Source organism: Psammomys obesus, unplaced genomic scaffold, assembly GCF_907164565.1.
Source record: "Psammomys obesus unplaced genomic scaffold, mPsaObe1.curated_primary_1811, whole genome shotgun sequence".
NCBI classification, from domain to species: Eukaryota; Metazoa; Chordata; class Mammalia; order Rodentia; family Muridae; genus Psammomys; species Psammomys obesus.
Window position 1 is genome coordinate 9,644,324 of NW_026590062.1, and position 12,519 is coordinate 9,656,842.

The 12,519-nt window shown below is 48.8% G+C and overlaps 1 protein-coding gene across 1 annotated transcript in view; it reads right to left on the minus strand.

Moving 5' to 3' along the window:
- The window catches only part of Rph3a (rabphilin 3A), a 70,086-nt gene that overhangs the window by 35,552 nt on the left and 22,015 nt on the right, over positions 1-12,519 (minus strand). The window contains exons 3-4 of the mRNA XM_055606342.1: positions 10,249-10,325; positions 5,401-5,412 (exon numbers count right to left, since the gene is read on the minus strand). Of these exons, the coding sequence (XP_055462317.1) occupies positions 5,401-5,412; positions 10,249-10,307 (71 nt within the window). The 5' untranslated portion in view covers positions 10,308-10,325. The remainder of the gene's footprint in view (positions 1-5,400; positions 5,413-10,248; positions 10,326-12,519) is intronic.

A 12,519-nucleotide genomic window follows, 5' to 3' on the forward strand; every position in this document is an offset into this window, starting at 1 on the left:
CAATGCACACACATACCATTCCTTCATCCCACTCTGATGCTTTTATTTCAGTAACTGCCCTGGACCACGTGCATGAAGAAAAGTTAGAAAGCATGATAATGCCAGAAAAATCCTAAACCAGACCCGCACATCTTTATAAGGATAAATAACTAGGTTTCCAGCCATTAAAGGCTCTTGGTAGCCCTTGGGGTTCCACTCTGTGCACTTTTTTTCCTGCTCCACCCCTTTTGAGACAGGGCCTCATATAGCCAGACTGGCCTTGAACTAGCCATGTAGCAGAGGCTGACTTTGAACTCCTGATTCACATGCCTCCATCCCCCAAATACTGTGATTACAGCATGCACCACACCAAGTTTATGTGGTGCTGGGGATCAATCCCAGGGCTTCAAACATGCTGGGTAAGCGCTCCCTTGGCTGAGCTACGGCCCCAGCCTCCTCCTCCCACCTTTAGAAAACGAACACAGACAGCAGACATGTCCAAGTCACCAACATTAGTCATCACAGCATCCCTGCTCTCATGCTCCTTTCCTGGTGGGAGGCTGAGGTGGTGTGGAGGGAGGACCTGCTGGGAGTGCTGGAAAGCACTGCCTGTCCTCACTCTGTGCTCCACAACAAGAGTGAGACACCTCCCCTCTCTCCCAAGTTAAATGCCAGCTGGGCAGCTCTCATCACCTCAAAGCTCAGCTCTCGGAAAACCCAGGAGTCCAGGACACACGAGCCACCATCTTGGGGTCACTTTATCCCTGATGATGCCATGTGATTGCTTTTTGACTTAGCAAATGTAAATTAAAACTGAGTTTCCCTCCTCTCCCACCTCCTTCCCTTCCTTTTCCTCTTCTTCCCCCCCCCCCCCAACTTTCCCCCATCTTAGCAGGTTACTTCTGAAGAGCAGAGGAGGAGCTGGAGGGAAAGGAAACAGCTGTCCTGGCAGTCTTATAGGAAGGGAAGCAAATGTGGTCTGGAAATTTCTAGTGAAAACACAGGTGTGGCCTGGAACCAGCATGGCTGGGATCCTACAGAGGGACCAATGACAGTGAAGCCCAGGACTAGACAGCAGCGACAGCCACCCCGTTTGTGAACATGCCAGATGTTGCTAAAGTCAGCTCTTTGGGATGCTTAACGTTGATGTCTGTGAATCTTACCTTGGTAATAAAAGGTCCAATGTGTTTCCCTGATTTGTTAAGTCCCTTTCATTGGTTTTCCCTTCCCCACTGCTGACATTGCCTGCTCCCAACCCCTGAGTCCCAGCCACACTGACCTCTTTGCTCAACTTGATCATGTTAACCTTGTTTCTGCCTTAAGACATTTGCTCTTGCCCTGTCCCTCCTGCCATCCTGGAAGCCCTCCCATGCTCCAAGTGCTGGACTCAGAGCAATAACACACCATCTCCTGCTGCCCAGGTTCAAATTCTCGATCACATTTGCCTCCAGCTGAAGCCAGTTGGTACTCCAGCCCTGTGTCTGCTAGTTCCCATCCCCCACTGAAGTGCAGGGACCCAATCACTACTGTGCCCTGGCACTCTGATCAATATCTGAGAATGCGCGCACACAGAGACCTTGGCAAGAACCCACTTTCTTGTGGAAAAAAGATGTTAAAGTCTCCTACTATTGCTGAACCACAGGGGGCATGGAAGCAAGGCATGCCCAACCCCCAGCCTAGGCACCACAGGATCCTGGGGATACTGGAAGTTCAGAATCTATGTTCACCTAGCCCCATCTCAGGCCCTGCACTATCCTGATATGGGCCAATTCCTTAGGAATTTGTACAAAAGTCAGAGGCTTGTCTCCTATGTCTGGAGGAAAACTTCAGTTCTTTTTAGGCTATGACAAGACATCAGAGGTGAGCTGAGAGAGTGAGGGCAAGGAGGGAAGACGAATTGAGAGAATGCAGGAAGAGAGGCCAGCCTGAGGTTTCTTCCCCCTGCTTGAGAAGGACACAGTGACTCCAGGCCCTCTGCACAGTGCCCAGCCATCTCCCAGGCCTGTGGTTCTCTGTGGGTATAGCCATCTCCACCTGCCCAATTCTTCCTCCTCACCCCCTCAACTATCTCCCTGCTTTGATTGATCCTCATGTCCTGATTTAGTTGCTTTTCTTATTGCTGTGATGGTTGACAGGAAGCAGCTTCAGAAAGGATTCATTTTAACTCACAGTGTGAGGGGGGTATCCCTCCAGCCAGGGAAGGCATGAGGCAGGGGTCACAGGCATGCGCAGGCAGGAAGCGGACAGAGATGAGCGCTGGTGCTCAGCTCATGGTCCAGGAGTGCAGCCCATGGGCTAGTGCTGCCCACATCTTCTCATGTCAGTTGACCTAATCTCAGATTTCTCCACAGGGATGCTCAGAGGATTTTCAAGATAATCCTCGATCTTGTTGCCAAGTTGACAATACACATGAACTCATGGTCCCCTTCCTGCTTTTACTTAGCAATTCCACTCCAAACTCAAGAAACATTCCTGGCTTCGAGCCCAGTGTAGACCCCCAAAGAAATGGTCTACAGTTCAGCCTGGTCCCAGGCACCTTCAGCCAGTGCCCCCCGCCACCATCAAACCTGCTGGGTTTGCATGCAGCAGGAGCTTAAGCTGCTGTTCAAGGATGGATTCAGAGACATAAATGAGCAGGGTAGACGTGTCCCCCAGGACCCTTACAGAAAGACTGCCTCCCTCTGTAGACTGCAGGGAGAAGTCTGGCTGGAAGCTGCCTGTTCCCTCCTGCCCTTCTCCTATCCCCGCTCCAGAATGCAGAGTTGGCACACAGCTCAACTGCTGTTTGGAAACGTCCCCATGGGTCTCAGTGGGAGCCCACAGGCAGCCTGTGGATTATATGCTTTCATTCCCAAAGCAGACGGTGGGAAATGAGATGAGCTTTTCAACCAAAGCCTTCTACTCTCTGGGAGCACGAGCAGACCCCTGAGTTGTAAAGCCTTGTTGACATGGGGGACTTAGGACCAGACAGTGGGGCCTCTGCTACAGTGTGCCAATTTTAAGTATCCTTAAGAGCAGGGTCCAACGCTAAGATCTCAGTTTGAGGGTTTTGAGGCTTACTTTTTTGACAGTCTCAGGTATCCCAGGCTGGTCTGGAACTTTCTACCTGGCTGAGTATCCCTGATCCTCCTCCTCCTCCTGAGTGCTGGGATTGCAGTGTGGCCCATCATGTCCAGTGTATGAGATGCTGAGGGCCTCGTGTGTGCCAAGCAAGCACGGTGCCAAGGATCCTGTTCAGACACTGTCATCCATGGGACAAGTTACACAGAGCATCATGTCCCATCTGGGAGGTGTGGGGAGGGCCGATCCCACACCTGCCAGCTCAGTCCTCTGGGGAAGCAGGTCTCCAGGTAACCCAGCCTGGGATTAAGTAGCAAGAACTTGAGGAAATGGTGTTTATTTCCGTATTTGTAAACAGGGGTCACTGAGTAAAACCGTGTTAACAGTGTAACATTTTGTGTGACACAGCAGAAGCTAGCTGATACACACGATAGCAAAGAGACCACAAAGGTTCAAGGAAGCTGCTGGGTTCCCTCCACTTGCGCTACAGACTAGTATTATTTCAAGTCTCGGCTGTATAAAGTTCACTGTGAATATTCTTGGCCATAGAAGTTCTTACCCAACTACATCCCCATTGCTCTCAAATATTTAGCTTTTGAATAAAATATTATCCAAAGAAAATTTCACTGCTAATGGAAGCAGAAAGATCACCACTACCCAGTGTTTATTTCCTGGACATCGGGCACTGGGGGAAGGGACTGATGATGTAGGCTAGAGACAGCATGGCCGGAAACTTACAGAAACAGCCCCTGCCGCGCCTGTCCTTTCACCTCAACAAAGGTGAGGAAGGTCGCTGCCGCCAAAGCCCACGTCAGAGGACTCTAGACAACAGGAGATGGCACCACCCACATGCCTGTCCCCGAAACACACAGGAGACACCTTCCCACCCCGCCACCTGCACTGGCTGCACACACTCAATCATCACGTCGCTGCCAGATGTCTCTGTGGGAAGATTTTAATGGAGGAACCAGGAAGGAAGAAAAGAAAATGAAGAGGAGGGGAGGAGGGGAAGGAGGGGAGGTAGAGGAGAGAAAACAAATTCTGTTTTCCAGCCTTCAGCACCAGGAGGCCTCTATGAGCTATGAGACACAGGGTGGTTTATTGTCTTGACCCTCTTCGCCACGCCCTCCCCACCCACTCCTTCCTCTTACTGACCCCTTCTTCTTCCCAAATAATCCTCCCTTCCGCTATCACAGTATGTGTCCACCATCGGGCGCCCTTCCTCCCCTGCCGTGGTTCCCTTTCTACCTCATGGCACACACGCACGCACACACTTCATTCTAGAGTCCACGTGTGGGAGAGGACAGGCAGCATCAGCCCCTCTGAGCCGGGAAACCTCACCCATCGTTAATCTGACCCCTCCTCAGCCCCCGGCCCTGACAGGGCTGAATAACAACTCTGTGGTTTTATAAAAAGCAAAGCTCACCTAACCAGGGTCCCAACAGCCAACCACAGAGACCACTAAGTGCCCACATGCTCCCGTTGGGCATATGGGGAAACTGAGGCCCAGAGCAGAGAGAAAAGACGGTGGTCCCCTGGAAAGGTGTTATTGCTGGGCCCAGCAATTCCTCAAAGGATCCGGAGGGTAAGGTTATGTGGACCCAAAAAGGCTGAACCCAACCTTCAACCACAAACACCAACTAGAAGACGAGGCGGTGATTCGCATCTCCATCCAGCTGCTGGGGCTTTACAGTTTACATCTGAAGGCTCCACCACCCACTACTAGGGAAGGACAGGTTCTCAAACTCCCTTTACAGACAGGAAGGGAGGTGATACGTGAGGCCACAGTGGTGGGGAGTCTCAGCATCTCACCATTGGAGGGTGAGTGACAACAGCACGCTACAGTGTCTGGCTGTGTTTGTCACTGAGGACGGAGCTGCCTAGCAGCCTCTTCGTTGGGCCCGACGTCCAATTTGTCAGGCATAGTTAATACATGAGTCTAATTCAGAACACAGATGCAAAGCCAGACACTGGACTCAGGATGACCTCCAGAGACAGCCGGGAGGTGTGGCCTAGACCGCCGGTCAGCACTGCTCCAATTGCTACAGCTTTGCTCAGAATAGCATAGGCCAGAGTTACGGTTCTAGCAAAATTCTGCAGGGACAGACACAGGAGCGTCACCAGGTTCCCAAACACTACCTAGACTGTGAGATCACCTCAGGAGCACATCACATCTTCTACCAAGATGGGGTTTCCTTCCTGGAAATACACACATTGTTTTGCATATGTATGCTTAGTTGGGTAATTTGCATATGTATGTAAAATTGGCTCATTCCCTTTTTTACCAGCTCATCAGATGAACCAGGAAAAGCACCAAAAAACTTAACTTGTAGGAAAATGAAAATGGTGTGAAATACTTACTGTTCCTTGTCACTGCAGGCATGCCAAGCAAGGAGAGAAAGAGAAAACGTGAGAGGTTAGCTATGAATCCTCAGGGTACCAATATGGCAGCCTAGAGTGTGTGCTTGCTCCTCAAGGGGACCCCAGTTTAGTTCTCAGCATTCCTGTCAGCCAGTTCACAGCAGCCTATAGCTCTAGCTCCAGGAGAACTGCTGTCCTCTTCTGGCCTCTGTGGGTACTGCACTCACGCATGTACATACATACAGAGATATAAACACATACACATCATTAAAAGTATAATGAATCTTTAAAAAAAAAATCTTGCGGTCCTATCCACATCATTCAGATGCAGTGTCATAGTCTGAATTCTGTTGGCCCACTTCCAGTTTTTCCTTTTCTTTTTTTTTCTTCTCTCCCCACCTCTGTGTGTATGGGTGTGTCTGGTCATTATCTTTCATTTGTTGTCTTTGATGCAAGGTGTCACATGCAGCCCAGATGGCATTAACTTCACAGCAATCCCTCTGCCTCAGCTTTCCAGGTCCTGGAATTACAGATGCATTCCTCCGTCTGTACAATGGATTTATTTATTTATTGTCACATCTAAACCATGGCTGCTTCTGGGTAGGGCTACAAAAATAGCGTCTGTAAATACAGACAAATCAAGTCAATTCACTAATAAACTACACTGAGCAGCTCTCCATTCCTCCCCTCCTTCCTTGTTTCCTATGTTGAGAAAGAGGTTTGTTTGGCCCGGGCTGGCCTTGACAACATAGATTATAGTCAAGGATGCCTGGAACCCCTGATCTTTCTGCCTCTAACTATGAAATGCTGGGCTCACAGGTGTGCACACACTGTGTTTATGCAGCTCTGAGGGACCCAGATCCCTGTGCATGCCAGGCGAGCACTCTACCAACCAAGCCACATACCTGGCCCCTAGTCACATATTTAAATAACGTTTTTTATGTAACACTAAGGAAAGAAAATCAGTGAAAGTCTGATTTGCCTCATCTTGGGCTGTGTTATTTCAAACAGCGGAAATCCTGTCCACAGTTCCAGGCATCGGGATATGTTCTTCCCTGTGTGGAAGTACAAGCCTGTCTATTTTAGAAAGGAGACCAGCGTTTTGCAACCACAGGCAGGTGGCAACCCGTCTTTGTATCTCAGTTTTCACCTCTCATCCCTGGCACTGCCTGCTGGCAGGCCTGCTGCCTAGAGACACCAGCATCTCTTTGAGTGTCCTCACTCTGCTCCAGCTCAGGCAGGGACAGATGCATGCATTCTTTCCCACCACACCCTGGTGCCTGCAGACAGCATAACGAGGTCCCAGGATGCTGAGCTAGAGGGGTTTCTGAAAATTGCCAAACAGCCATTCTCTTTGGTTAGGCAGCAGCTGATGGAGATTCATGGAAGATGTGAACATTGTGTTCCTCCTGTGCTGAACTGCAGTGCCAGGCTTGACAATGTGTGTGATGGCCACAGTTCGGCCATTATTTAATATCCGGAAGAAAGAGAGCAGCGAGCAAGGCAGTGGGTATGCTCAGAGTGCCAAGATGCATCATGGGAGCACAGGGGTGGTTAATGAAGCCACGTCTAGTCTGCTAGAATAATTCTAATTTAATTGCCAGGCAAATTGTTTGGCTTCCTATCCATGAAAGTAAATTCTGATGGATGGAATTTTAATTAACCGGTGCTTCTTAAATAAAATAAATATATTCCCCTGTCTACTCTCTGGTCAACTATTTATCTCATAGAGACACACTTTTTGGCGGGCGGAATATTATCTGTGAAATAAGTTTGTCCAAGATGATATTGAAGGAAATGCTTGAGAAGACACCTGCTGGGATGAGAGAGTACAGCTCAGGGAACAGGGGGAGGCTGTAGGTAGACCTGGGAAACAGGTGGAAGACTTTAAAGTTCTTTATTATTCATTTCACTTTACATGTACAGGTGTGTTGCCTGCGCATGTTTGTGTGCCCCATGCATGCCTGGCACGAGGTGGCCAGGAGAGGGCACTGGATCTCCTGGCACTGAGTTACACTTAGCTGTGAGCAACCATGCTGGTGCTCTGAATCGAACCCAGGTCACAGGTGGAGGAGTTTTGTTTTGGAGCATATGGGTGGGCAAAAAAATGCCCTCTTTCCCAGTATTTAACTGTGTCCTAAATCAAGCCAATTTCATAGTATTCTCCCTGAGTGTGAGCCTGCAGGCCAGAAGAGGGCACCAGATCTCACTATAGATGGTTATGAGTCACCATGTGGGTGCTGGGAATTGAACTCAGGACCTTTGGCAAAACAGCTAGTGCTCTTAACCTCTGAACCACCTCTCCAGGCCTAAAGCAGTCTTTTAATAGGGTCTCATGTAGCCTAGCTGGCTCCAAACTCCATGAGCAGCTGAATGAACTGATGACCTGACTTTATGATTTTCCTGCCTCCACCTCCCAAGTGCTGGGATTATTGGCAATTCAAAGGATTGCACACAGGGCTTCGGGTTTGGCGGGCAGCATCTAACACATAAGCGATGCTTTCAGTTGCAGCTCAGGGACTGTTAGAAAGAAAGGGATTCCTCTTCAACTATTTCCTTTCAAAACAAATAGACAAAACAGATGTCAACAAAACATAAAATGTTTTCCCTCCTGAAGAGTTTGTTCTGAAAAACAAAACAAAACCTAAGTCACCTAAGAGCGAGAGAAACGATAAAATTCTGTAACAAAGGAATTTAACCTAAATAACAAGTTTAATGAAAAGAAAATAAGTGACCTGCTCATAAAAACACACAAAGATGGGGCTGAAGAGATGGCTCCATGGTTAGGAGCACTGGGCTTCTCAAGAGCAGGAGACAGGGGTTCCGTTCCCAGCACCCACATGGTTACCCACAACCATCTGTAAGTCCATCTCCAGGAGCCTCTGATGCCCTCTTCCGCCCTCCATGGGTACTGCACCCACCACCTACCTACTCAGACACACACAGTTCAACCAGGGCTACAGAGTGAGACCTTGTCTAACAATAATAATAATTACAAACTTTATATTAATGATGATGATGATGATGACGATGATGTCACTGCAGGAGACAGTCTATAGGACAGTAAACAGCAGACTTGGATGGTCAAGGACTTCAGGCCGTGGTGTGTGGCAAATGCTTAGCAACACTCTCAGTCATTGTAACTGACTGGAGTTTCCACATGAGCCACATTCAGAGCTGGGGATATGCTAAGCCATCCTTCTATGTGATGGTCTCAGTCCCCAGGGATAATAAGTCAACAGCAGAGAGTATCAACCTGTCATAAGGTCATTTAAACGTGATTAATTTCAAGTACTCATCTTGTGTGTAATAAAGCGTGATTTATTATAAATTTGCATCAGTTAATTTTCAGTTATGGCCATGGTCAGTAACTGGCTTGCAAAGGTCCTGGAGTTTGCGCTTTGATTGTGAAGAAGACTGTGGAAGAACAGCACACCACTGGGTCAGAAGTGATCATTCGTGGGTAAAGTTACCGTGTGGTCAAGAGCATAGAACGTAGACTCAAAGCTCATCAAAGACCTGGGCCGCATTCATAACACACCTGTGACGTCAGCAGTTAGGGAGCTGGGGCAGGAGGATTGTGAGTCCATGGCCAGCCTGGGCCATTAGCCCAGGCTAAAAATACTAAAAATCATGAAAAGAAGTCACCAGAAACAAAATAACTTAAAATGCTAAAAATATAATAGAGTGTCTAATGAAAAAGTAGTGTGCCTTAAAATATCTCTAGCTGGGAATCCTAGCCAGGCTGAGGCATAGAGCTAGGCATACAGTGCTTCATTTAATTAACTGTTTTTGCTAGAGTCTCCCTCTGCATACAACACCGTTTCTTTTAATTATCTGTTTTTGCTACAATCTAGAGTAAGCACTCCAACAGTGTTTCTTTCAGTTCTCTATTTTTACTGAAACCTACAGCCAGATGTACCAGTTCCTTTTGAAAACCATCTCTTTCAACAGCCCACTTTTGCTAAGGAAGATGACAATGGCATTGTTTCAAAAAGAATTAATAAATATTATCTATTTTTATAATTACTTTTTGCTCTCCTAGAAAGCAGTAACATCTGCTTACATCCTCTTGTGAAAGACAATTTCTTCTTTAATAAAATGGATGGGTTATAAGTGAATCAAGTTGTTGGTTGTTTTTTTTTTTTAAGACAACAATGGGAATGTTGCATTATGAAGGTGTGGCCATATAACCAAGGGTGGGGGAGCTCTTCTGCCCAATAGGATGTGACCTCGATTGAAAAATCTCTTCTGCATTTCTAAAAATTCTTTTGTTTTTTTTTTGGGGGGGAAGGGGGAAGGAGGTTCTTTTTGTAGTTAACTTTTGAGTTGTGTTTTAATAACATTTCTCCCTTGGCTCTTAGAGACACTATAGGGACCGGTGAGGAGGATGGAAATTGAGAAGCTTATACCATCATAGAACCCAGCACAGGGCTGGGAAGCTAGGGAGCCGGCCCTGCAGGTGAAGCACTTGCTGCACAAGTGTGAGCATTGCAGTTTGGATTCCCAGGAAGCCAGCAGGCACGGGGACACCTGTAACCTCAGCACTTGAGAGCCAGAGATGGGCTTCCCGGACAAGCTGCTTACAGGCCAGCAAGGACCTGTGGGTACTGAGCTCAGTGAGAGACCTTGCCTCGGTCAGAGGGTCAGAGTTGGGAGTGATTATTAACAGGGATACCCAATGTCAACTTTGAGAGTATGCGCGCGCACACACACACACACACACACACACACACACACACACACACCTCGCCCAGGGAAGGAAACTGATCCATGGCTCCTCTCCTTTCAGGTGTAGACACTTAGGGATGCCCAGCTCAAAGGACCTACTCCTCGGACCAGACTTACTTGGATTGCAGCGGGCCATCACCAGGATACATCCATCGGTTCACCACAGTGTCAGTCATGTTGGAAGGCTGTCACACCTGGAAAACACCCACCCAAGACAGTTACCCGAGGATCTGGCCATTTTTATCTCATGAGCCCCCGTCCTAGGCCATGCCTGTGGGGACACGGAAAAGGAAAGAGCTCAACCTAGCCTCTCCAATGCCCAGGGGAGTGTCCCCTGGGATTCTCAGTCACCTAGCAGTGAGAGCTAGGGCAGCATGCTTCCTGTTCATTGCTGACATGTGTCCCCACACTGTGTTGCTGCTGGAGAGACTGATGTGGACCTTTAAGGAAGTGTTAAGGTCACTGAGAACTTGTCCTTGAAGAGGAATGAGGGACCTTGGCTCTGTGATCTGTTTCTTGGCTGTGGTGTAAGCGGCCTGCTCCAGTGTTAGAACGTGGCAGCCATGCCAAAGGGCACAGCGATGGGGTCACCCAGTCTTTGACGTGAATCTCCAGACTCGTGAACACATAGCTTGTCAGACACCTCCCAGTCAGACAAAGAGATACCATTGGCACCTCACGGGAGCAGTGAGCACTCCCTCCTCCACAGGAATCCAATGTTCACAACAGCACAGAGAGAAAGTGGCACCACACTCACCACCCCACAGGCAGGTGTCTGATCTTGGAAACAACCGGATATGCTTGCTCATCGTGGATGGCCCTTGAGGGCACTATGCTTAAAAAAAAAAAAAAAAAAAGACCCAACCCTCTGCCTCTGCCAGTCTCTGCTCAAACATCACCTCTTCCAAGAAGAAGCCTCCACCAGCCACACTGGCCCTCCCTAGTCCTGTTCATCCTCATCCTACAGCTTAGCATGGTATGTGATTTGCCTTCCTGCTACCTGCATCTGTCTTCTGCCTTGTCAGTAAAAGCCACGAGTTCCCGGCTCAGGGCCGGATTTGTTCGACTGCAGCTCCTCATGCACAAGGGGGCCAGCTTCATGGACCTGTGAGCCGAGCAGCTGACTAGACTGCACGGAAGAAACCCACACCCCCACATGAACATCTGCAGGTGGCGTTCTAAGCTCAAAGGTCTGCGCTCATTTCCCGGGATTCTCCGTGAGCTTTGAACGAGGGATCCAGAAATGTATGCTTTGCAATTAGATCTGCGTGCAGTATACAGTCGGTGTTCAACAAGTGCTCACACAGATCATAGAGGTTGGTGAGCACACAGATGTGTGAAACGTCAGAACCAGCGGTCTACATGGACCCGTAGACCACTCTGCATCTTGGACTGCCACAAAAGCCACTGTCCAGACCCCAGAAAGGCCCACCATAGGAACCCTTTCCCTTCGCACTTTGACCCTTTTTCTCCTCACCAGCATCCCTTGCTAAGGACCGTGATTCCCACACCCCAGGAATGTCTTGGTCTTCTGCTGTGTGAAGCTGAGTGAGTAACAAAATAAAAGTTGGAAACTCATGTAAGTTAAGGGGCACAGCAGTGTCTGAAGTGAGCCAGTGGGGCTAGACTGGGCTGTCAGGGGCAGAAAGCTACAGAGGTCTTCATCGCCTGTGGATGTGTGTGTGTGGGGGGGGGGGGGTCTGAAACCATCCCCAGCCTCCGTGCCCCACAGCCCGTGCAGTCCACGGGGATCCTGCACCCGACCTCCCGGATAACGCATGGTCACTGTTGATTCCCTCTCTGTCCTCACCCACCTCCCTCCCCTGACTCCCTCCAGCTCCTCACTGCCCATCCGGGCCCCTTCACACACCTGCTCAGATTACTGGAGGATGGAGCAGAGACCTGGCCAGAGACTCAAACCAAGAAGGGAAGGCGCAGGGACAAAAGACATCCAAGCTGGAAGTATACTATGTTTGGCCCACATGGCTTTTTAAGAAAAATTAAGCCAGAAATGATGAGGCATTCATACTGGAACATTCTCTCAAAACAAAAACAAAAACAAAAACAAAACGGAATATATACACAAACAAACCAATGCAACTCATGTAGGGCTGGGGACGGCTCGGTCAGCAACGGGCTTGCCTTAAAAACACAGGCGTCTGTGTTTGATTCCCCAGGACCCACGAAACAAAGATGGGTACGGTGGTGGGAGTCCAGTTCCGATGAGGCAGAGACAGGGGGATTCCTTGGACTCACTGGTCAGATGTTCTAGCCCAGTGGTTCTCAACCTGTGGGTCACAACTCCTTTGGAAAACCTCAGTCTCTGAATATACCTACATCACGATTCCTAACAGTAGCAAAATTACAGTTACGAAGTAGCAACAAAAA